The sequence below is a fragment of the Manis javanica genome, chromosome 4, assembly GCF_040802235.1.
Source record: "Manis javanica isolate MJ-LG chromosome 4, MJ_LKY, whole genome shotgun sequence".
Taxonomy (NCBI): domain Eukaryota; kingdom Metazoa; phylum Chordata; class Mammalia; order Pholidota; family Manidae; genus Manis; species Manis javanica.
In genome coordinates this window covers 115,600,918-115,625,884 of record NC_133159.1, presented here as the reverse complement: position 1 = coordinate 115,625,884, position 24,967 = coordinate 115,600,918, and the positions used below count along the sequence as shown (strand labels likewise).

The window sequence follows — 24,967 nt, the reverse complement described above, 5'->3', positions numbered from 1 at the left end:
TGCTAAATGTCTGCTTTCTAAGGGGACGCCTGACTTTACATCTTTCAGCTCATTCTTAGCAGAAAAGGCAGAATGAACACCATGAAATGAACTAAAAGTCAGGTAAAATTCAGAAATGTTTTGAGAGAGGCAGGACTGTAACTGTATGCACAGTGAAGCCAGACCAACAGTCTCCTGGGAAGGAGAGACACCTCCTTGCATCCCACATACCCTACAATACCAGAGAGCTTGCTGGAATGGCAGGTTTAAAAAAGGAACTCTCAAAACAGAAGTGAAGCAACAGTGCTGCTGGGAGAAGTATTCTGTGCGTCTGTGGCACGGCAGAACGGAGGAGCTCCGGGCGGGGCAGACCTGCGCAGGGTTTGCGTTCTCCGCCTGGCCTTTTCACTCTGGGCAGGGCGGCACACTTCAGGGGGGCCCTGCAGCCCTAGGATTCTCTGGCCCACATCACAGCATCCACTTGCCAAAGGGTTCAGGTCCGGATGTCAGCACAGGAATGATGGCCCAGCAGTCACTTACTCTGAACCTAGAACTCAGACATTAGAGATGATGCTGACCTGGATACTTCCGGGTCTTGATTTAACAGCAGGAGGATATGCTCAGTATTGATGAAGATGGCCCAGCAGGGAAAGCAACTCAGCAACAAGATGAGGATTCCTCTCTGGAGTATGGTCCCCACACGCTTTAGGTTCTTGCCTCCATAGGACTTGAGGAAACAAATACAATGGTAAAGAATGCCAAGGCACACTGGCAGGCCCAGGCCTGGGTCCCTGCACTACAAACAGCCCCCCTGCTCCCGCCATCAGGCTGCCATGCTTCCTGCCATTGGCTCCCCACCCCAGTGCCTGACCAAGGGTGGCCAGAGAGCTAGTTGGCACCAGGGGCACTTTAAACATGCTCTGGGACGGTGACTCCCCTGCTCCTGTGGACAGGAGCACTGGCAGCAGAGACCAGAGCTTAAAAGGCATGGGAAGAACTGGGCCCATGTTACAACCTACCACATCCATTCAGCAAGTACTTCTTGAACTCCTATGTGCCAGACGTATTTGGGACCCTGTGAACTAACTCAGCAGTGAACAAAGCAGGCAGAAATCCTTACTCTCATGGAGCTGACTTTCAAGAGGGTGAGGGAGAGGAAGAGAGGCAATAAATGAGAGAAATAACCAAAACCTAGAAGAATGTACTGTCTAGAGTGGGGTGGGAAGTGCTGTGGAGAAAAACAAATCCAGAAAGGGGCTACAGTTTTGGAGGGGAGGCCTCACTAGGAAGGTACTGTCAGGCAAAGGCCTGTGGGGGGTGGGAAATGAGCCAGTGGGCACTTGGGAGAGGCTCAGGCCGGTGGCTGTTGCAGCTGGAACCAGAGGGGAGGGCAGCAGGCCCAGCAGCCTGCACAGTGAGACAGGGGCACCTGAGGGGTCTAAGCAGAGAGGTGACACAACCTGCCTGAAGCTGCAGAGTGATGAGGGGACAGAAGCCACAAGTGAGCAGCAGCTGGGAGGCCAAGACAGAGCAGAGGGTGGTTGATAGAAGGACAGGGCAGGCGTCAGGCGTTGCGGGCCCCACTAGAGGTGAGGGCGTTGTCCCCACAATGGCCTGGCTAGAGTGTAGGCCTCACCATTGTCCAGATTCCTTTTCTGCAAGCAACCTGAATGTCTGACTCTCTCATAACCAAGAGTCTAACTTAAAGCACTCTGAAAGGGACAATGGAAAGAAATTAAAGAATGATAAAATACTGGCAATATAAATGACATTATTATAGAATATTGTGCAAATAGTAAAAGAGAGTGGCTATACCTACTTCATTCAATGTGTTCCCCAAACACATTGTTTAGTGGGAAGAAAAAGTAATAAAACCATATGTACGTCTTAGAATTGCGTGGGTATGTAAATTTACATAAATTGAAATATCTGGACAATGTTCACCAAAAGGTTAATAGAGGTAATTGGGGAAAGGGGTTAAATTTTAGTTATTTTTTTCACTTTTTTAAAAATACTTTTCTCTAAAGTTTCTGTTTTTTGTTTTGACCTTTATAAACCTTTTAAAAAACTGTTTAAAATTTGGGAAATAATGTGACCTTATAGAAGTATAGTTAATAATACAGGAGGATGCTCATTATATATTGAGGGGTGTAGAAATAAGTTTAAAAGTTTTTTTTAAATGTATATGAATAAAAATGACTGAAATGGTGCAAAAAAAGGGGCAAAGAAACTATTTTAAAACAAAATTTTATATCCTAGATCATGCTAATTCAGAGCTAATTTTGGCCTAACTTACGTTAAGTCCTTCAGAGCCGTGTTCAGCTCAGCCTGTAAAAATTATCCCTGGATGCCCTCAGTACACACTGTGGAGGAGCTGAGGGCAACAGCCTAGGAGACATGGCACATGCTTAGGGCTGCTCCTTCCCTGGCACACAGCCCAGCCCCACTGCCTCAGGCGTTGGGTTCGAAGGACTCAACCACCACACACCTGCTCGACCATCCACCCTCCACCCGCCATCTCTCCAGCCTCCCACCCACCACCCACCCACCATCCATCCATTCCTGCTTCCCTCTCTCTCTCCCTCTCACTCATTCAACAAATTGGGTACCAGCTATATAGCAAGCACAGCGCTAAACCACAGGGATTCAAAGACTGAAAAGGATATAGCCCTTCTCTCTATGCAGCTCAGAGTCCAGCAGGGAGACCACACTACTTATGAATAAGGTGGGCAAGACAGAAGAAGACAGAGCCAGGAGTAAAACGCCCAGACCAGAATCTGCATTCCCTCTGATTATGCTAGCATGCTAGCCTAGCACTCACAACCCCATGACGGGCAGTAAGGGTGGAGAGAAATGAGCAGTTTCAAGGAACATTTAGGGGTCAAAGTCAATCAACAGTCAACAGTGAGAAATGAAGGACTGTGGCTTGAGTAGAAGGTGTGAGAGGAACCCTGGAGGAAAACAGTTCAGAGTGGGGAAGCTGATGGGCTTGGTTCTGGTTGGGCTGAATTTGAGATGTCAGGGACATAAGCCATGTGGTGGCTCACAGGACAGCGACGCGGGCAGGAGAAGGAGACATGAGCTGTCGGGACGGAAGCTGGGGAGAGGGTGTGCAGTGGTACAGGCGAAGAGTGTGGGGCCTCTCAGGGGCAGGAGGAGTAGAGCAAGCACGGAAGGCTGAGGGAGCAGCCAGAGAAGTCGGAGAACTTGGGAAGGGCTTGCCACAGTGGAGGCCAGGGAGTGTCGTGGGGTGGAGTGGGACCGTGTGGGCCCCGGATAGCCAAGTGTTCACCTGATGGTCCATCTGGTCACATGGTGGGATGCCCAGGAATGGAGAGACACTGGTGGGCACTGAGCTGAGGGACAGTCAGCAGTGGGAGCACTACAAACACTTTCAAGACACTTGGCTTGAAGGAGAGGAGAGGGAACAGAGACGGGTGGTGGGCAAGGGAGGACAGTTTCAGAGTGGGAAAGACCTGCCAGGAAAGAAGAAGGAAAACATGGCCTCTGAGCCAGAGGCCCAGAGGATAGAATTAGGAGAGCTAGCTCCATTCGCATTTGCGGCCACCAGCAGCGTGGTATTTGGTAAATAAAAAGCAACAAAACCTACAGGGTGGATAGTCCCCTAGATTGTCTCTAAATAGGACAGGTAATTGACAAAAGAAATAGGGGAAGACTGGTCCTCACCTGAGACATTAGCGTGTCACAAGCGGAGGCCAGGCCAGTTCCAATTGCAATGCCAGTAACACTCCCCATCTGCAGGAACAACAGACCAGACGTAACCCACAGCCAGGGCCAGGCCACAGTCGCTGTTGGACAGCTCCCTTTAAACCAGGGAACTGCGACAGCTTGTCTCTGAGGAGCAACTCGGAATGTCTGCTAAGGCTCTGTGTTTCACATCAAACGGGTGTCTACCTCTATCCTTGTCAATTATCAAACAGAAATGCACCCACTAACTGAAGGACCATCATCTCCTTGTGTCAACTAGAGGAACCTGCAACCTAGTTTTTCTTAACCCAGTGTGTTATGGTTTCTGTATTTCAAGGTTAAGTCGTACTAGTATATGGATGCCATCCCCCTGGTCTGTGATGTGCATTTAACGATAGTAAGAGCAAATGTGTGTTGAGCATATGCTGTGTGCTGACACTGTCTCAAACCCTTCATACACACTGTGTTTTGATCACCATTCCCATTTTATGGGTCTTCCGAGCAATCCACAGAGTTTAGCTCATTCAGATGGTGCCCTGAGGTGGAGGCTGGAAGTCTGGCCCCAGGCTTCAGTCCTCTAGTGAGGAATGGGACTTGTTTTGTGTCACCCTCTTGCCTGGACCTCACCCGGTGTGCCTGACGATCACGGGCACAGACAGTAACCCACAGGTAAAGTCAGAGCTCAAGGTGCTGTTTTGTCACAGACAGGGGGGCATGAATGGGGGACTGTCTGAAGACCCTCACTGCCATCCTGGGTCTCACATTCAGCCACACTGCCAACCCTAGGAGGTTAACTTCATGGATGACCAAGACGACAACCCCAGCCCCCAGGAGGGAGTGACAGACCACACAGTGAGCCCTGGGCCCTGTCCCGGGAGCAGGAGGAGGTACCCACACCATGATACCTTCCTCGCTGGATTCTGCCCCAGAGCAGCGTCACAGCTAAAGGACCAAAAACTCCTCAACTTTCCAGGAAAAGAGAAAGATGCAACACACTACTTTCTGAAAAGTTTCGTACTTCAGAAAAAGCCACACATGAGCCTTTTTTTTTGCTGAGCTGACTGCCTTTGGTTGGCTTGGGATGTTATTCTTGCTCTAAGCTTCAGGTCTATCCCCTGACTAAGCCCTGTCAGTCAGACTGCTTTGGCTAGAGCCCACAAGCTTTCACCAGCCTGTGCTGACATGGTGCCTCCCCTTACAATGGCTAACTATATAATAAAATTGCTATTGTATCTCTTGTAGCAAGTTACCAAGGACACCATCTCTACATCAGAGTGTCCACTTCATGAACTCCACAGATAAATTCCTCTATGGCTCAGTCTCAAGAAAGGCTGCCCTTCCCCATACGCAGCCTCAGGCACTCACTACCCCCTGCTTGACTGTTTTTCCATTCATGTTTCTTTGACCCTAGTCTACTAGCTACTTAGTTATACTTCTGTACTGAAAGTACTGTTTTTAAATAAACCAACTCAAATTCTTTGTGGAACAATGTGGAATATAAATAAATGTTCTTTTATTTTAAAAGCACACAAAACTTTGTAAATACATTCATAATACAGAGAGAATTTTTCATAAGGTAAGAAAATCGTTAACTGTATCTGGCTTTCATAGACTTTTCTTGAAAGTGAGCCTATTGTCCTTTTTGCAATTAGTTACAGTTTAATAGCTGATTAAAAGCAAAATGTCACCATCTATTGCCCAGGGAAGACAGACACAGATCCCTCTTTTCAAAGAACTTATCTACTGAAATTCCAATCTCGGGAACATACCAACCTTCCCACATACCCTTTTCAGGCCTATCTGTGTTAAGTTTAGATTTGTATTTATTCCTATTATTTTTACTTCAATAACTAGCAACTCTTTTTCACCCTCCTGTCATTGGGTGATCTGGGGGAAAAGAGGGACAGAATTACCACAAACCACATATAAAATCTTAACTTAGCCCCCCTCCCCAAGATGTTTTAAAATAGTTTTCATGAAACAGATGAGAGGACAGGAGTCATGGGACTCCATGCACACACAACTGGTGAAGTTTTATGGAAAAGCATAAAGTGGGGTGGAGAAGAAGATGTGTTCAGGAGATACTTAGGTGAGAGCTGGCTCACAGGCAGTTCTGCATTATGCATTTCTCTGAAATATCTCCTTGCGCCAGATCTGTGGCAGGAACAAAGCTGAGCAAAAATTAGTATGAGCCAGTCAGCAAGAGAGCACATGGAGACAGAGAATGTTGGCACAGCACAGGAGGCACCCAGGGAGGTGTTCCCAGGACACCAGGGGCATGGAGAAGCTCAGGGCCCTGCCTGGGCTCTCCAGGAAGGCTTTCTGCACATGCCCCAAGGCTGTGTCTAGGACAGGCCTCAACCACACATGCAAGTGACAGAAGGCAGCAGGCCCCCACAAACAGAAGGCCAAGATGCTCAAACTGCACTGTCAGATGAAAAGAGAACAGGGGAAGGGTGTTAAGCAGAGAAGTGGCATCATTGGCTTTAAGGTTAAAACCCATTCTGGCTGTAGAATGGAAAAAGGCAGGAGGGAGTCACGGCTGGAGGAAGGGAGGCAGGTTAGGCGCTGAGACCACCGGAATGGGAAGAAAGATGAAACCTGGGCTGGGAGAGTGGTAGCAGGAATCAGAAGAAAAGGAGTGATTTTAAGAAATGTGGAAATAAAGTTAGCAGGGCTTGCTGACTGATGGAGACATGGTGTTAAAACAGGGAGTGTCCAGGGTACTCCCAGGGGAGGGTGGTCACTACAGCTTTAGACTTCCTGAGGGTGCAGAGTTCCTGGCATATTCAAGCCATGGTATCCTAAGCAGGTGGAGACAGGAGAGGATACCCAGGTCAAGGATAGAGACACAAATCTGGGAGGCATCAACAAACAGGACAAGGAGAAGAGAAAGAGAAGTACAACTACCAGAAGGGTGGCAATGGAAATGCAGGCACAGAGGAGTCCCAGGTCAGCGAGAGGCAGAGAGGCCGGGTAAGGCGAGTCCTCTGGAGATGGGTGGTGGGAGGAGTGATGACAACTTTCATCAGAGCAGGCCAAATGGAGGGGTGGGAAATAGAGGCCAGCTGGGGGTGGGGAGAAAAGGAAATGAAGACACAATGTAGCCTTCCTGACAAAGAGCTAGGTAGACAGAGGCCAGAGAGGGGGCTGGGCAAGGAGGAGACAGAGAGACAGAGACAGTTCACAGAAAAGCAGAGCCTTAAGCATGTTTATCATAATCTAGTGGAACTAGTTAAGCGGAAGAGGCGGGAGGAGAAAAGATGGTTCCTGAGCACAAAGGGCTCATCTTGAGCAGCGGAGTGGTGCTGCCGGGTGGCTGTGCTGATGGGTAGGTCAGCAGAGGTCAGGCACACTCCATTTGGCCCAGGATTCTGGAAGGGGGCTGGGCCGGGGCTGCAGAGTAAGGAAAGATGGAGGGATCACAGTATGGGCATACCCTGTGAGGTGGAAGAGCAGACAGGATGGGGTGTGGGGATTTGACGGGGCTCCAGGGATATTAAGCTGCAAGCAGGAAAATTTAAAACTTCTACTGTGGGTCTATGCCGGGGATGACAATGTACAAGGTGTGAGGCCTTATGTGATTTGGAGGGTCCTGAAAGCCAGTGAGATGCAGGGAGGTGGAGCCCACAGAACCAAGGAGGTGGGCACTCAGGTGCCAAGGTCTTCCATGAACATGAAGAGGCCACAAACTGGCCGTAAATGCCATCAATGGGAAAAGTACAGAACAGTATTTGTCCAAACATGGGCACTGTGAAAGGGGAGCCTGTCTCTTCAATAAGTGGTGCTGGGAAAACTGAACAACCACATGTAAAAAAATGAAACTGGACCACCATCTCATACCCTACACAAAAATTAACTCAAAATAGATTAAAGACTTGAACATAAGACCTGAAATCATTAAACTCATAGAAGAAAACACAGGTGGTAAGTCCCTTGACATTGGTCTTGGTGATGATTTTTCTGGTTTGACACTAAAAGCTAAGGCACAGAGGAAAAATAACAAGTGGGATGGCATCAAACTAAAAGTTTCCACCCAGCAAAGGAAAGCATCAACAAAATGAAAGGCAAACTATAGAATGGGGGAAAATACCTGCAAATCACATACAAAGGGGCAATATCCAAAGTATATAAAGAACTCATAAAACTCAACAGCAAAAAACAAAATAACAACAATCTGATTGAAAAAATGGGCAGAGGAACTGATCAGATAGATGTTTTTCCAAAGAAGATACACAAAGAGTCAACAGGTACGAAAAAATGCTCATCACTAACCATCAAGGAAATGAGAATCAAAACAATGAGCTATGACCTCACCCCCATCTGTGTGACAAGAGTTGTTGGCAAGGATGTGGGGTAAAGGGAACCCTTGTGCACTGTGGGTGGGAAGGTAAAGTGGTGCAGCCACTATAGCAAATAGTATGGAGGTGCCTCAAAAAATTAAAAACGGAAGTCCATATGATCCAACAATACCACTTTTGGGTTTTTACCCAAAGAAAATGAAAACACTAACTCAAAAAGATATCTGCACCCCCATGTTCACTGAAGCATTATTTGCAATAGCCAAGATATGGAAGCAATCTGAGTGTCTGTCAATTGATGTATGGATAAAGAAAATGTGGTACATATATGCAATGGAACATGTAGACATTATCAACCAACATGGCATTATGCTTAGTAAAATAAGTCAGAGAAAGACAAATACTGTATGATCTCACTTACATGTGGCATCTAAAACAAAAATAACAAACAACTCCAGCCTCACAGATACAGGGAACAGAACAGTAGTTGCCAAAGGCAGGGGGTGGGTGAGCTTAAACAGTCAAAAGGTACCAACTTTCAATAATAAAATAAATCATGGGGATGAAATGTAAAGCATGGTGACAGTAGTTAACAATACTGTACTACATATTTGCAAGTTGCTACGAAAGTAAATCTTAAAAAGTCTTACAAGAAATCTGTGTACAGTGGCGGATATTAACTAGACTTATTAATCATTTCGTAATACACATAAATATCAAATCCTTATGTTGTACATCTAAAACTAATACTATTATATGTCAATTATATACACAAAAAAATTAATTTAAAAAAATTTTTAAAGGGTGCTGTGGAGTAGTGGTTTGGAAGCAGTGATAGGAAAATGTGGACCCCAATGCCGCGCCCAGTGGAGACACTGGAGAACATGCCCCTTCAGGTTTCAGATAAATGCCCACTGTTAATGTCTGTTCAGAGCCAGCAAAGTGCCCAGGAGTATGTGTGCCAGGTCCAAGCCACCCTGTGTGGTGGAGTCAAGCGCATCCTTGGCGGAGACACTGAACAGCCTGTACACAAAGCTTCTCTTCTTTCTTGACTCTAGAGGCCTAACCTAAGCTTTCAAAGTAAGGAGAAATATCCTTTAACCCCAATTAGTTCACCCAGGAACAGACCTTAAAGCAAAATGTTCACTTCTACATACCAAAGTCATCTTAACCGTAAAGCTGAAAGAAAACTTCTGAGGCTCCGCCATAATCTTAGGGCATATATACACCTTAGATGGGGACAGAGGGACATTTTCTGAGACTGGGACGCACCACCTGCCCTCATCAGCATTAGTACTTTTCACCTTCCTTAAAAGCCTGGATGAAGTGCAAGAGGCAAACTTCACTACGTCACCAGCAAAAACTCAGGGCTGAAGACATCAAAGGAGAAGTAATTTCAATCCACGGGGAAGGGAGACACTTGATTACAAGAGTGACATAGAGGACTTAAATGAATTGTCATTCAAACTAACTGCAGAAAACCTAAAATTACCTAAACAGTCTTTGGTTTGCTTTTGTAACAGGAAATAGCAGTTTTAGTTTTACCAGCACAATTTATCTAATTGCTATAAATTCTTGCGATACCTGGTCCCTCAGTAATCAGAGCTGGGCCACCTCGGAGATGGTTTAATACCGAAAACACTTTTTCTAAGTAGTTAGCATGATCTCTTTTCAAAGCGAAAGATAAGGTAAGAAACCCTTGGTCAAGGTCCCACCCTGTAAAGGAAGACATGTCGAAACATAATATAACTCAAGTTCCACGGCATGCCCATGTTGTCAAACCAAATAAAGATAAAAATTTTAAAACCTACCGATACAGCAAGCGTCACAGCATCCAGCTCGACTTTCCCCACATTCCGCAGAATATGGAACTGACGACGCTAATAAGAAAGATCATCAACTGTGCAAGGAACTGCCAGAGACAAAAGTGAGGAAAGCGGGGGCTTTCAGGGTCCCCGCGTGTCCGACGGAAGGCGGGGGCGCGGCGGGGACACCGTGTGGGGGCGCCTCGGGGTGGTACCTCGTTGGGGGCACGGCGGGTCCCCGCGGAGGTCGGCGGCCTGGCGGGGCGTCGCCCGGGGGGAGGGAGGGAACCTGCGGAGGCGCCTAGGGCGCCGGCGGGGGTGGACCGTGGGGGAGGGGACGGTGGGCGCGCAGGCGGGCCGGCGGCGGGCCGGCGCGGGCAGGAAAGGGGCGTCTGGAGACGGGACGGGGCCGGGTGGCGCAGGGCCTCTGCACTCACCACGGGGCCCGCGAGCGCCGCCAGCTCGGCCGCCTGCCCCCAACAGTGGGGCAGCAGCGAGGCCAGCAGGGCCCCCAGGCAGCGGCGCCGGCGGGGGGCGCCCGACCCCTCGGGGCTCTCCGGGGCGGCGGCGGCCGCGGGGGGCTCCATGCCGGCGCGGGACGGCTCCGCGCGCAGGGGGCGGGGACGGGGGTGGCCCGGGGCCGCGGCCGGAGGAACGGGCCTGGCGCTGCGCCAACCGTCGCGTCTGCCGGGGGCTGGATAGGCCTGCGGCAGGGGTCGTCGGGAGGGAAGCCGCGTGAGGGGCTGCCTGCGATCCGCAGGAGACTATAGGGCCGACCGGTGAATTCCCGCGGAGGTGGGCGCAGAAGGGGCGGAGTGAGGCCCGCCCCGCAGAGACCTCTCAGGCCCCTCCGGGCTCTTCCTGCTGCCACGCCTCAAGCTGTGGCGAAGCATTTACTCCCCAGGTGTGGGGGGGTCCGCGGATGAGCTCCATGCCGTCCACGGTTTGCAGTTTGAAGAGCGTCTGTACGTGGCAAGAGGAGGACCCGGCAATGTGAGGACCGCTCCAGAAGGCTGGTTCCGGAGGGATCGAAGAGGGGGCGTGCACGGGCCCCAACAAAGAGCTGGGGCCCAACGGGGAAGGCCACAGCCCGTGCCAGCCCGTATCTTGGTCCCTGGAAAACGACCCTCCACTTAGACCCAAGAATGGATCCCAGAGGGAGGGGATGCCCTAAGGTTGCTCTGGCCAAAATCTGCCTTTGGGTGTTTACTCACAGTAGCTAACTGTTCCGATTCTTTTCCATTATCTGTTCTTTTCAGGACAAAGGCCAAGCCTAGCTCTTTGTGTCCATGCCAGCACCTATATACTTCACTTGTACTTAGGCTTGCTGAGTGCAGCTCTAGCCCCGGCGACTCCGAAAACAACAGTGTTTACGACGGAAAGGTTGTCCTCCCACCCTCTGGGAAGAAATAGCAAAGGTCAGATTTTCCCAACCCCAAAGACTTCCCCAGCGATTTTCTAAGGCCAGGGAGAAGGGAGCATTCATTAAACCACATCTCTTGAGACAACCTCACAAAACCTGGATGAACCACGTCTGCCACCGAAAGGCTGTGCCATTTTAAAGACAAAGTCAGACCCAAACAGAAGATCAGTAGGGCCCAGCCTCCTCTCCCCTAACTGAAAGGAAAGTAGCGACACACAGCAGCAATTCGCCGGAGAGTTCCGCTTTATTAGGGAAAGGTGCTGGGTTATATAGGAAGGGGCATAGGGTGATTGTGGTGTTACTTCTACGGGGCTGGTGGCTGTTGGCTAGGTGCTGGGATTGGGAGCGGGGCAAGAGGTGATTGGGCCTCAGGTGGCGCCGGCGGGAACCGAGGACCCCCGAAGAGAAGCCGGAAGTTTGCCATCTTACTGGTGGGGACCCTTCATTCCCCCCTTTCTCCTCTATGGGTTTGTGGACGTTGCTTTCTCTCTGACTGCTTCTTGCTGAACAGGGGCGTAGAAAGGAGTAAGGGTTTGAGGATTGGGAGGAAAGGGTTGATAGGATTCCCCACAGTAAGGATGAGTAGATGTGGACTTCTTCAGGTTGGAAATCAATGAAGGTTCTTTGTAACTATAGGTCGAGGACCTGTTGATTCTAATGGTGCTAAGAGGATATGGGTCTCAGGAGCCAGGCGTCTGCGGCCATTGTTTCCAGGAACAGTTTCCAGTGGAGAGAGGGGTCCATCTCAGTGTGTGGTGAGGAGGTCATGTGAGGGTGAGCGATCTTCTGTGGCCAGAAGCTGGTAGTTCCTGAGTAAAAGCTGGTTGAAAGCTTGATTAGAGATTTTTCCGACTTGGCATTTGATGAACTTTATTATACAGGGTAAGAAGAGACAGGCTAGAAGAATGACTATTATGGGGCCTGCAATGGGCCAGACCCAGGTAAGAAGGGGGTTTGTGAGTATTGAAGAGAATGGATTGGAATTGGAAGCAGAGTGGAGACTGGAGGCAAGGTCGGTGAGTTTGGTGATGTCAGTTTCCACAATGCCAGATTCGTTGATGTAACAGCAGCACTCTTCCCGGAGGAAGACGCAGGTGCCGCCCTTCTCGGCTGTAAGCAGATCTAGGGCCCGCCGGTTTTGAAGGGTGACTTTAGCTAGCGAAGTGACCTGTCTTTGGAGAGAGGCTAGGGAATCGGCAGTGGATGTCAGGGCTCCCTCAAGTTTGGCATTGAGATCTCTAACTGCCCATAGAGAGTGACCCAAGGCTCCTCCCGAAAACCCTGTCCCAATGGCTGAGGTGATCAAAGAGCTACTGACCATGACGGGAAGGAAAGCAGCTCTTTTTGTGCGCGAGGGCAAGGGAGGTTGGAGCTCAAGAAATTCTGCCATGCTGTAAAGTGTTAACTGTGGGATTAGGGTGACGAGAATGCAGGGTGTATCGGAGTTGAGAGGCAGTGAGTTGAAAAGACCGCCATTACACTAAAAGAAGTGTCCCGGTTGCGTAAAAGTCTTAGAGCCGGAGGTAGGGGTGTAGATAGAGAGGCAGTGAAGTGCGCTGGAGGGGGGTGGAGTTGGGCTTACACAGTGGTGGATGGTGAGATTATCTGCGTATTCTGGTTCCCATAGGGGTATGTCTGCCAGGGGGCAGAGGGGTTGTCTTTCTGCATGGAAGGAGTAGTTGGAAATATTACGGGGCATGGCGGCCAGCAGTGGGCGCTGTAGTGATGCACACAAGAAACAATTGGCTGTGTTAAGGGTGTGGTTGAGAAAGATGGTGGTGTCCTGAATGAGCTGTAATGAAGAGTAGGAGAAATGGGAAGAGGGGTGGGGATAAGAAGATGAAGAGGCGCCGTCAAGAGTTTGGATAATGACTTTTTCGGAATGTCTGATATCTGATGCAACTTGAGAGATCTGGGAATGAGAGGGAACATACTTTCGAGAGATATGAAGGGTACCGTGGGGAGTCGAGGACCCCCCGTAGTAAACTGAGGCTGTGACTCTGGCAGCCCATCGAGAGTCCCAGGGATCTGGGATTGATAAGGAGAATGAGCCGTTGGGATATTTCATGAAACGGTTGGAGGAGTAATACTGTGGGTACTGGAAGTTACTCATGTAGTGAATGGCGCAAGACCAGTAGGGACATCTCCTGTAGGTGTCTGGCTATCACCTGCAATAGGCTTGTTTTTGGTCATAGAGGAAGCAGAGGTAGGGAGAATAAGGGTAGCTGCTAGTGAACACTTCAGTGGAGGGAGGAAAGTGGAGGTATAAAGGCTCAGAGCAGCTTTTCAGAGGGCAGTCTGGTGTGGCAATGAGGGCAGTAACTTGTTTGATGCTGTGTGTAAGTCTCTCTGACTTTGAATCGCCATACAAAGGAGGCTGGGGTGGTGGGGAAGACAATAGGAATGAGGAAAAAAAGCGAGAGAGCAGTAAAGGAAGAAAAAGTCATGATTCGGGTATGGGTGGCAAAGGGGTGAATGGGATTTTGGAGGAAAGAGGACAGTAAGGTGAGGAGTCTGGAGGGAGGGAGAGTCTGTAAACTTTTGTAGGTTAAGAGATCTTTTAGGTGATGTGGGGACAGAATGGTAAGGGGCGCCCTAAATGTCAGTCTATGTATGAGCTGCCTTCTGCAAGAGCTGTCTAGCGGCTAATGCTCCTAGGCAGGGGGCCCATCTCTAAACTGTGGGGTCTAATTGCTTGGAGAGATAAGCTACTGGGGCAAAGGATGGGGAGAGATAAGCTACTGGGGCAAAGGATGGGCCATAATATTGGCCTAAGACTCCTAGAGCTTGACTGGACCTCTCATGAATGTATAATGAGAAGGGCTTCGACAAATCAGGAAGATGGAGAGCTGGGGCTTCTACAAGGGCTTGACGGAGCTTAATGAAGGAGTGTCGGGGTGAGGAGGATAATGGTTTTTTAGCGGGGCTCTTGCTGAGGTCGTATAGGGGTCTTGCCAACAGGGAGAAGTTAGGGATCTACGCTCTAAAATATCTAGCCAGGCCTAGAAAGGAAAGGATTTCTGTCTTGGTTTTGGGAACGGGCAGGTCAGAGAGGAGCCATTTTCTGTCTAAGGTAATGGGCTTTCTTTGTTGAGATAGAAGGAATCTGAGGTAAGTGACAGGAGGGGAAGAGATTTGAGCTTTGACGGGGGATACTCGGTAACTTCTGGAAGCTAGAAGGTTAAGAAGGGAGGCAGTGTCAAGTTGAAACTGTTCCCACGAGGGACTGCAGAGTAGAAGATTGTCCATGTATTGTAATAAGGTGGACTCGGAGTGATCATGATGAAACTGTTTGAGGTCCTGAGCTAGGACCTGTCTAAAAATATGGGGACTATCTCGGAAGCTTTGTGGCAAAACTGTCTAAGTGAGTTGTTCAGAATGTCTTGTGTATGGGTCCGTCCAGGTGCAGATGAAAAAATCTTGGGAGGAGGGGTCTAGAGGGATAGAAAAATGGGTTTTTGAGATCTGGGACTGAGAAGTGGGATGCCGAGGCAGGGATCTGCGATAAAAGGCTGTATGGATTTGGAACTAAGGGATGGATAGGGACAACGGCTATGTTGATGAGGTGAAGGTCTTGGACAAGGTGGAAAGATCCGTTGATTTTTTTAACAGCTAATATGGGGGTATTAAATGGGGAGTGAGTGGGTCTGAGGTAATTTTTGTTTAAGAGATCTTGAATGATGGGTTGGAGGCCTATGAGGGCTGAAGTGGTTAGGGGGTATTGGGCCTGACAGATATACTGAGAGGGTCGCATAATTTGATAGAGGCAGGGGGACATAGGGCCACGGAGGGGCTTGTAATGTCCCAAACTTTGGGATTTACAGGGTGTATGAGGGCGGAACCGGAGCTTTCATTGGGTAGAGGAGGGTTGTCGGCTATGAGGGCCATCAGAAAGGGAGTACTGGGGGCTGTGGGAGTGGATATAGTTATGGAAACGTGGAGGAGGGAAAGGATGTCCCGTCCTAGTAAAGGGATGAGACACTGGGGCATAACTAGGAAGGAGTGGGAGAAAGGTATGGGATTTTCTAGGATTGTGCATAAAAGGGGGGGGGTTTAATGGGAAAATCTGTTTACTTCCTACCCCGACTATAGGAGTAATGGCTGGCATGGTAGGGCCCCGGTATTCTCGCAAGACTGAGAAGGTGGCTTTTGTATCTAGGAGGAAGGAGATGGAGCGACCGTCTACTGTTAAAGTAACCCTGGGCTCCTGTTTGGTGATGGAAATGGTCAGGCGAGAAGCCCCCGGGCCCCGTCAATCTTCTTCTGCCAGCGCCACTACGGCGGGCTTAGGATGGGGGTTGTTCATCCAGCCTCCCCTTTGGGTGGTTGGGCAATCAGACCCCCAGTGGCCCTTTTTGTGGCATCTGGGGCATGGGGTGGTAGGAGATCTGGGGGAGGGGCGCACCCTTGACCAATGTCCCTCTTTTCCGCACTTGAAACAAGCTCCTGGGGGGGCTTGTTTGTAGAGGGGCACCCAGGTTGTGGTTTTATCAGCTGGGCCAGGAGCATGAAAATGTCATGATGCGTGAGGCTGTAAGACTGGAGGGTCCATTGAAACTCCCTGATGTATGTCGTGGGATCAGTGGAAAAGGAACGTAGGCGTTTCTCTAGTTGGGCTAAATCTCCTAAGGAGAAAGGGACGTGAACGCGCATGATGCCTTCGGATCCTGCTACTTCCCAGAGGGGGGCGATAATTTTGGGAGGCCCTCGGGACCGAGTCTGAGGGGGACTGAAGGGTTCTGGCTCAGTCTGTGCGGGGGAAACAGGTGATGGGGGCAAAGCCGCGATAATTTTGGGAGGCCCTTGGGACCGAATCTGAGGGGGCAAAGATGGACGAGGCTCCTGGAACTCAGTTAGAGGGGGGCCGAAAGGCTCAGGCTCAATCTGCGGGATGGGGGGAGGTGAGGGGGATGGAGGAGGAGGGGGTGAGGTGGGGGAGGAGATGGTGGTGGAGGGATGGGAGGAGGGGGAAGGGAGAGGACGGGAGGCTTCTGCGGGGGTGGAGGCAGCGGCGGCGGTAGAGGAAGGGGGAGGGGCTGTTGTAGGAGAAGAAGGGGAAGGGAGAGGACAGGAGGCTTCCGCGAGGAAAGAGGCAGCCGAGGCGGTGGAGGGTGGAGGGGTTGTAGGAGGGGGATGGGCCGAAGGGGGAAGCCTGTATGATGGAGGCTCCTCGGCCGGGTCAAAGGTAATTGAAGAGGGACTGGGAGTGTGGGGAGGGGAGGGAGACAGCTTGCAGGCTAGGAGAACTTGGGAGGGGGCAGGGGGGGGAGGAGGAGGCAGAAAGCTTCCATATAGGGAATCTCTTTCCATTTTTTCAGGCGCTGGCAGTAGTTAAACAGATCGCGAGTGACGTTAGGATCAAGAGTTCCCCCTGCAGGCCATTGGTTGTTATTGTCTAGGGGGTATGTCGGCCAATCTTGGGAGCAATATTTACGGAGAAGTTTTGGTTTTATATCAGGCGTCAGGGAGAGGGTAGCCAGATGCTTATGTAGGCATTCAGGAGGTGAACTTCCAGGGAGGGATGAGGAGGCTCCCATGGCTAAAGGACAGAGAAGGAGACAAACAGGGGAAGACAAACAGAGATCCTCGGACTGGGAGCAGACCGCAAGGAGACAAAGGGTGTCCCCGATGATCCTTGGTGGTCTGCAGAAACTCGTATACGAGTCGGAATTTCTTAGGAAGTGTGGGTCGTCACCCAGACTTCCCTAAGGCAGAGTGCCGGAGTCACAAGGTACCTAGCGCTAGGCGTTTTCGGCAGACAGTTCCACGGACGGAACAGAAGGGGGGGGGAAGGGAGCGTTCTCATCCACAAAGGAGTCACCTCGTTTATGGCTGTTGGAGGGGGGGTGGCCTGGGAGTCTGCTGCAGCTGTGAAGGCCTGAAGCGGGGATTTATGGCTGTCGGAAGAGGGGCCTGAGGGTCCGCCGCAGCTATGAAGGCCTGAGGCGGGGATTTATGGCTGTCGGAAGAGGGGCCTGAGGGTCCGCTGCAGCCGTGAAGTCCTGAGGTGGGGAGAGTTCCCTCCTCATCCCCAAGCATCAGGGCCTTGCCGGACGATCACAGTCAATGGCACTGCGATAGCTCGGAGAAGAGTGGCCCACCCCGGGGAAATTTTGCTTAAAAAGTTTCAGCACTGATGGAAGGGATGGTGAATGCATTTATGACTGTTGGAGGAGGGGCCTGAGGGTCCGCTGCAGCCGTAAAGGCTTAAGGCGGGGATTTATGGCTGTTGGAGGAGGGGCCTGAGGGTCCGCCGCAGCCGTGAAGGCCTGAGGCGGGGAGAGTTCCCTCCTCATCCTGGAGCATCAGGGCCTTGCCAGACGATCACGGTCAATGGCACTGTGATAGCTCAGGGAAGAGTGGCCCACTCCGGGGGGAAAACTTACCTAAAGGCCAGAGAGGAGTGGTGAGTGTGATGAGCCAGCGCCAGAAAAAGAGGATGAGGGCAAGCTGCTGCTGGTGTCGGGGGGAAGACGGGGCCCAGTTGGGGTGTCCTGTCTCCCGGGTTTCGGCACCAATGAAAGGAAAGTAGCGACACACAGCAGCAATTCACCGGAGAGTTCCGCTTTATTAGGGAAAGGTGCTGGGTTATATAGGAAGGGGCATAGGGTGATTGTGGTGTTACTTCTATGGGGCTGGTGGCTATTGGCTAGGTGCTGGGATTGGGAGGGGGACAAGAGGTGATTGGGCTTCAGGTGGCGCCGGCGGGAACCGAGGACCCCCCCCCCCAAGAGAAGCCGGAAGTTTGCCATGTTACTGGTGGGGACCCTTCACTAACAGCCTTTTTTCATTTCTGCTGCCATCCAATGTTATAATTAACCTCTTCCTTTTATCAAAATAGGAAAGGGTCTGACTTCTTTCTCCAGTTTGCTTGGATTAGCTCTTCAGACCCTTTATTTCTCTCTGTGTTATGCCCACTGCTCAGGAAAAATGAACTGCTGGTTCCAAGTGGGGCCTTAACCTACAGCTTCATCTCTCCTGGCTTCTGCCAATCCATGTCAGTGCAAGCAAGATTTTTAAGACATTCCAAAACGAAGCATGCTGATTGACACTGTCCAGCTTCCTTCTTAATTACCTGTGTTGTACCTTTTAGTTTCTTACATATCCTCTGTACCCACAGTGCCTGAGATCTGGATCCCAAACGGATAGTAATGAGACAGGAACCGTGGGTTTAGGCAGAGTAGGGTGAGGGCCTCCAGGAAGAAGCAATGCAGGTTGATCACAGCCAGAACAATGTAACGATGTGCAAAGAAAACCCTACCAAAACTCCCTGTGGGTAAAATTGTAACATTTCCAGAATATCTTGCCTGGCTTTAGTACACCTGCATATCAATAGGTGTTCAGAGGTGGAGAGAAGTATGGCTTTAGTGCATTTGCATCATTCCTCAGGGGTGGAGAGAAGTTCATCTCCATATCAATGGGTAATTACCTGGGCAACAGAGGGCTTATCTGTGCTTGGGAGGGGAGGGCCGGTTTGCTGCTGCTGGAGCAGGAGAGAGCCAGCCCAAGACTGCAGTTTGTGAGCAATTAAACAGATCTTAAACTTTATTTCTCTGGTTGACTGATTTCAGTTTTTAGAGGTATTTTGCCCCAGGATTTCCTCCCTCTGGACTTAAATCTGGTACAGTCGCCAGGATTCCTCTAAACCCAAAATCTGTCTTAAAGGGCATGACCTTTGGGAGGGCCGCCCCTAGAAATGATGGGGAGAAGTAGCACTCACACTGAGGGATGGCCGTGCCAACCCTGGCCGGTGGCCTGAGCCTAAGGTTACTACTTCTGCCACTGCTGCTGCTCCTGCTACTGGCTGGAGCCTGGTCACAACTATGGAAAGGAGCAGAGGTCCAGGTCACCTTGATAGAGAAGCAACTGGCTGCTGTGTACCACGCCTTGCTGGCTACAGAGCCCATCACCGGAACAGCTCCAACCAAGGTAATAACCTCCTATCCCATCACGGGGTGGGTGAGAGACTAGACCCAAAGGCCATGGAGTGGTGTGGCACAGACAACTACCATGTATCATGTGACTAGCCATTTACCTTTCACATCCCCAGGGAATAAATGAAGCAGACACATTGGCCCAGGTGTGCTGGCTAGAAGGAAAGCCTGCCTTTGATGTGGCCCAATGGCTACATCAGCATCTGTTGCACATGGGGCAAAAGACAATGTGGGCTAAGCCCATAGGTGGGGCTTGCCATTGACCTTTGAGGAAGTCAGTAGAGCCCAGAAGGAGTGCCTTGTGTGCTCTAAGAGGGACTTACACCGAGTCCCACAGCAACATGGGATAATAGTAAGGGGCCAATACCCCTTGTCAGGTGGCAAATAGACTGTAGTGGGCCTCTGCCCATATCAGAAGGATATCGGTATGCCATGACCTGTGTGGATACAGCTACTGGACTATTGGTTGCTTTTCCTGCACATTGTGCAGATCAACAAACCACCAAGAGGGCCCTGGAGTGTCTCTTTGCAGCCTGTGGCCGGCTGCAGGTGATTGAGAGCAATCAAGGCACCCATTTTACTGGACATGCATTACAAGAATGGATGCAATTAGGTGTAAAGTGGAAATTTCATGTACCATATAATCCTACCAGGGCAGGCATGATAGAGAGGTACGATGGTTTGTTGAAATCTGGCCTGAAGTCGGACACCAGTAGTCTATGGGGTTGGTCAGTTTGCCTATGGATGGTGCTGTGGCATTTGAATGAGAAGCCACATAAAGGAGCTTTGAGCCCTGTGGATATACTAACACACCTTGCTGCCTCTCCTATACAATTGTACGTCCAAACCAAAGAAGAGTTATTGAAGCCAGGATATGGCCAGCAGAGCAACATCCTTCTGCCAGTCCCTACTGCATTAAGCCCTGGGGACACTGTTGAATGGACCTGACCCTGGACATTTCGACACATGGACCAGCAATGGCTGGCCCTTCTGGCACCTTGGGGGAAAGGCCTGGAAGCTGGCCTCCTGTGTATTCCTGGATTCAGGCCCTCAAAGGTCATGGTGGTGTACCCAAAACGTCCAAGAGGTAATTTTTTCCTACAGTCCTTGTGGCCTGAATGCGCCCCCTGGCTGCAGCTGCCACATGATGATTGCTCTGAACCCTCAGCTACTGCCTGCCTATGGAATGGACAAGCTATGGACTTAATCTGCATGAGACTTTGAACCTCGCTGAATCCTCTGACTTGAGAATCATGATTGTGTTGCTGCTGTCAAGAAAAAAAATGCTTACCGAGAGGCCCGACTTTGTCTAATGTTTGGTAAAAGTTTTGTGAGTAATCTAGCATGGTTGTTAGGAATGAGTAAACAAGTGTAGAAACACATTTTGTGCTTAGTGAGAGATTGTGCTGTAAAGTACATTTACTTAATCTGCATAGGCTGAATCCTCTGGTTTAAGGATTATCAAGATTTTATTGCTGTTGCTGTTGTATGTTATTATATTGGTCGGAGATGGGGAACGAGTAAATTGTAAGGCAAGATTTCTGGAGGGGTGGCCTGTGGGTAAAACTAACATTTCCAGAATATCTCGCCTGGCTTTAGTACATTGCATATCAGTAGGCAGTCAGAGGTGGAGAGAAGTATGGCTTTACTTCATTTGCATCATTCCTCAGGGGTGGAGAGAAGTTCATCATCATATCATATCTGAGCAACAGAGGGCTTATCTGTACCTGAGAGGTGAGGGGAGGGCTGGTTCTGCTTCTGCTGGAGGAGGAAATAGAGATGGCCCAGGACTGCAGTTTGTGAGCAATAAACAGATTTTAAACTTTATTTCTCCCTTTGACTGATTTTGGTTTTTAGAGGTATTTTGCCTGGGGATTTCCTCTCCCTGGACTTACACTCCCCATCAAACATTAAGCAGTCAGAGTCACATTAATTCTCAAAGGTAAAAATATTAAACTAGGAGTACAGGCATTCTTCAGTGAAATTAGTTAAAACTAAAAAGCCAGGAGTAACTTGACCTGGAATGTTTTAAATATCCCCCAGATAAGAAAATACCTCAGTATGAGACAGACTGTGGGTGTAGTCAAAGTAGAGTGATGGCCCCCAGAAAGAGATATTTGCAGTCAATGCAATATAACTACATGCAAGGAAACCCCCTCCCAAAACTGTGGTAAACATTAAGCTCTAGAGTCATTCATCAGTGAGATCAGTTAATATTCCCCAGGTAAAGAAGAGTAGCACATGTTTTTATTATGCTGATCATTTGTAATCATGTGTAAGACTCACTTTAGCATGCCAAAATGCCCAGGCCTATGTGCTGTCTTTCCTCCTTCAAACCTGATGAGGTGATTTTGCAAACTGGGCAACTAATTTAGCATGCAGACCTAGCTGTAAACAACATAGTACAAGGCAGGAAGGATTCCACTTTAAAGATAAGATTGCAATTTAATACCCAGGAAGTTAAGAAGTAAGATTCTTAACTTACTCTTTAGCAAACAATACTTCAGCCCACTTAGGGGCTGGGCAGGTGGCCTTGTTTGACATGCTCCCATACCAAGACACTGGTATCTCGGAGAGAAATCATCAGAGCAGGAAGTTGCTTATGTTAATTCTAAATATTCAGGGACCACTTAACAAGTCCACACCCCTATTTTCATATTCCCCAAAATCCTCAACTGCCTATAAAACCCCTAGACAATGCACCACATGGACTCTCTTGTCCCCTGCTGGCGTGAGGCAGGAGCTCTGTCCTCTCACTATATCTCTCAGTAAAAGCCTCTCCCTGGCTCTCCTATCTTAGGTGTTTGCTAAGTTCATTCTTTGACTCCACAAACAAGAACTCCAGCATCAAGTATAGCCTTTATTGTGTCAGTTAAATCATGCTATTGTAAGATTTACTTTAGCATGCTAAAAGCCCCGGCTTAGTTTTTTCCTTTACCCAGGTGCTGCTTTTCTTCCTCCAGCCCTAATCAAATAATTTCTAACCTGGGCAATTAATTTAGCAAGCAAGCCCAATCATAAACAACATAGTAAAAACAGAAAGAATTCCATCTTAAAGATAAGATTGCATTTTAAAACCCAAGAAGTTAAAAAGTAAGTTTCTTAACATGCTCTTTAATAAAAAGACAAACTCAGCCCACCTTGGGAGCAGGACAGGCAATCTTAATTAATATGCTCCCAGACCAAGAAGCTGCTGTCTTGGAAAAGAATCAAAGTGGTAAATTTCTTGTGTTAGCTAACTTTGCAAAATAACCCAGAGGACTGATAAGAAACTTAGTGCCTCTTAAAAGATAAACATTTGGGGACCATTTGGCAGGTCTGCATCCCTAGCCCTTTGTCTCTCAACTGCCTATAAATCCTCTAGACAGCACACCACCTTGGACTCTCTTGTCCGCTCCCCATGTGAACCAGGAGCTCTTTCCTCTTACTTTATCTCTAAATAAAAGCTTTTACTTGCTCTCCTACTTTGAGTGTTTGCGAAGTTCATTCTACAATTCCATGAACAAGAACCCCAGCATCATTAACAAATGCTGTTTGCCTGCTGAATAATACTCTTAAGGCACAAGGAAAAATATGTTGTAAAATACATGCTAAATAACCCAGGTGGTAAGAATCCTTAAGCACTCAGCACATGGATTGGCATCTTAAAACCAGTAAGCAAAAGAAATATCAAAGCCATAGACAAAGGCAGTAGCGCACAGTAGTCCTTGGTTGAGGCTGGTGGATGAATGACCCCTCCAGTGTAATCTTCGGACAGTGTTTTGGCCTACAACATAGTTTTTACCTTAGTCCTTTTCTTCATTAGAAAATGTACATTTGAATTCTCAGGTCTTGAAATCCACAGGCACAGCTGAATTACTTTAACAGAAAAATTCTCACCACTGGAACTAAGCTCAAACAGATCACTTGACCTCTCACCTTCCACATCACTGAGTTCTGACACACACTCTCACTAAAATCCCCACCAGCAAGAGGAAAGCGGCCCCCAGGAGCAGGAGCCCTCGCCGCAGGATCAGCTGCCTCCGGGTCAGCTCAGTCACATCCCCCAGACAGCCCTGAAGGTGTCCTGGGTGCATCCACTGGTCCAGCTGAGTCTCATCTTTTGTTTCAACATCTCTCATTAAAATTCTGTCATGGTTTTCAGGGCCCACTGAGGGGAAAAAGGAACTCAGTTAGCAGCTTAAAAGGACGTTTTTTTGCATCTGTATAAAAAATGTCTGAAAGGTGATGCATGTCACTAGTAAAGGGGTTTCTAGCTCAGAGAAAGTTTGTTCAGGAAGCAGTTGCTACAGTGGGTTCATAAGAGAAATTCTTTCTCAGGCTACCTGTTCACTCCTGAACCCTGACATGGCCTACGGTTTTCAGCTCGGGTCCTCTAGCAGCTTCGTACTGTTAGGCTGGAGGAAGGAAAAACAAGGACATGCAAACAGAACAGAGAGATGCCATAGGGGGAGAACAGACCAGACCCCAAGGTCCGTGCCTTATACGAAAAGGGGACAGCTCTTCCTAAATTCCATCCTTCTGATGTGCCAACTAAGACCCGAATGTCAGCCTCCTCCCTCTTGGAAGGAAAAAAAGTTTCTAGTTGTCTACTATGTCACCTTTAGCCAATCATACCTCTCCACACCCCCTAGGATAGCTTGCCCACTCCTCCCCCTCTTAATCCCTTATAAGCCCCCACCTCCCTAACCAGGTGTGACTTCTCCAGCTTGTAGTACCCAGGCTGTGGAACATCACCATGGAGTTGCACTCTCTTTGCCTGCTTATTTCGGCTAAAATTTATCTTACACGCACCACCATGAGAACTAGAGAAATATGGTGGCTCTCTAAGTTACATTCAGAGGGGAGATTCTCAAGGAGCCAAGACCCATCTAATTATCATTTCAGAAAGAGAACAAGGCCAGTGGAGGAGAAAGATAACCTAAGAAATAATTAGGAATGTCACAATGCCTTTGGAGTTCCAAAAGAAAAGAGTTCCGAGTAGTGTCATACCAGCTCACACTTAGCGTAACGCTAGCTGACCGGGTGTTGGCTCTGCTCTCGGTGCTTCACCTGCCTGAGCTGCTGAGCTCTCAGAACAGTAGCCTGAGGTAGGTTGCAGGTAAAACTGCAGTATTTCCAGAATCTCTCGCCTGGCTTTAGTGCATCTCCATATCAGTGGGTAATTACCTGGGCTACAGAGGGCTTACTGGAACCTGAGAGGTTGGGGTCGGGGGAGGATTCACTCACTTCTGCCACAGCAGGAGAGAGAGACACACAGGATGGCTTTTTTGACTGATTTTGGTTTCAGCTAGGTATTTTGCCCCGGGATTTCCTCTCCTCGGAGTTATATAGGTACTATTATTATTCTGGTTTGGCAGAATATTGGTAGATGGTAGATGACTTGGACCAACCCTTCCTCTGAAGATTATTATAAAAGCTGGATAAAACCAATGAAAATCATTGTCTTGAAGGGGTCAGAGTGCTAACAATGGCACAAGGGCCAGATCTAGGGGAAGTTTGAAACCCAGAGGAGTGAGCCAGCCTTTGGGGCTGCTTTTGACCTGAGAGTTCCTTGCCTGCAGTGAGCAGTGCTTTGGGGAATTCAGTACCTACCAAGGTAAATGCCTCTGACCTTGGGTTGGAACTCAGAAGGGCTGCATCCAGGAATTAAGGATGAATCAGAAGTAAAGCAGCCTTTACACCAGTCACCTTTAGGTCAGCTGGGTGGTCCAGAAACCTCAATTTCTGGAATTGCCCTAGACTGCTGGTAACCCTAAATGTTCAACAGAAGCAAAGGAAAATCCTCTCTGAAGGCAGATATCATCTTAGGCCTCT

At 49.1% G+C, this 24,967-nt stretch overlaps 2 protein-coding genes across 6 annotated transcripts in view; both read right to left on the bottom strand.

The window, feature by feature from the left end:
• Positions 1-9,897, bottom strand: part of LOC108409201 (multidrug and toxin extrusion protein 2-like) — a 63,245-nt gene extending 53,348 nt beyond the window's left edge. For all 5 annotated transcript variants that reach the window (XR_012130433.1, XR_012130434.1, XR_012130432.1 and 2 more), the window contains exons 1-3: positions 9,800-9,897; positions 3,667-3,735; positions 558-706 (exon numbers count right to left, since the gene is read on the bottom strand). The gene's annotated coding sequence lies outside the window, so the exon portion shown is untranslated. The remainder of the gene's footprint in view (positions 1-557; positions 707-3,666; positions 3,736-9,799) is intronic.
• An 11,066-nt stretch (positions 9,898-20,963) lies between these two features.
• The window catches only part of SLC47A1 (solute carrier family 47 member 1), a 28,804-nt gene continuing 24,800 nt past the window's right edge, over positions 20,964-24,967 (bottom strand). Inside the window, exon 14 of the mRNA XM_073234734.1 lies at positions 20,964-23,300. Within this exon, the coding sequence (XP_073090835.1) occupies positions 23,077-23,300 (224 nt within the window). The 3' untranslated portion in view covers positions 20,964-23,076. The remainder of the gene's footprint in view (positions 23,301-24,967) is intronic.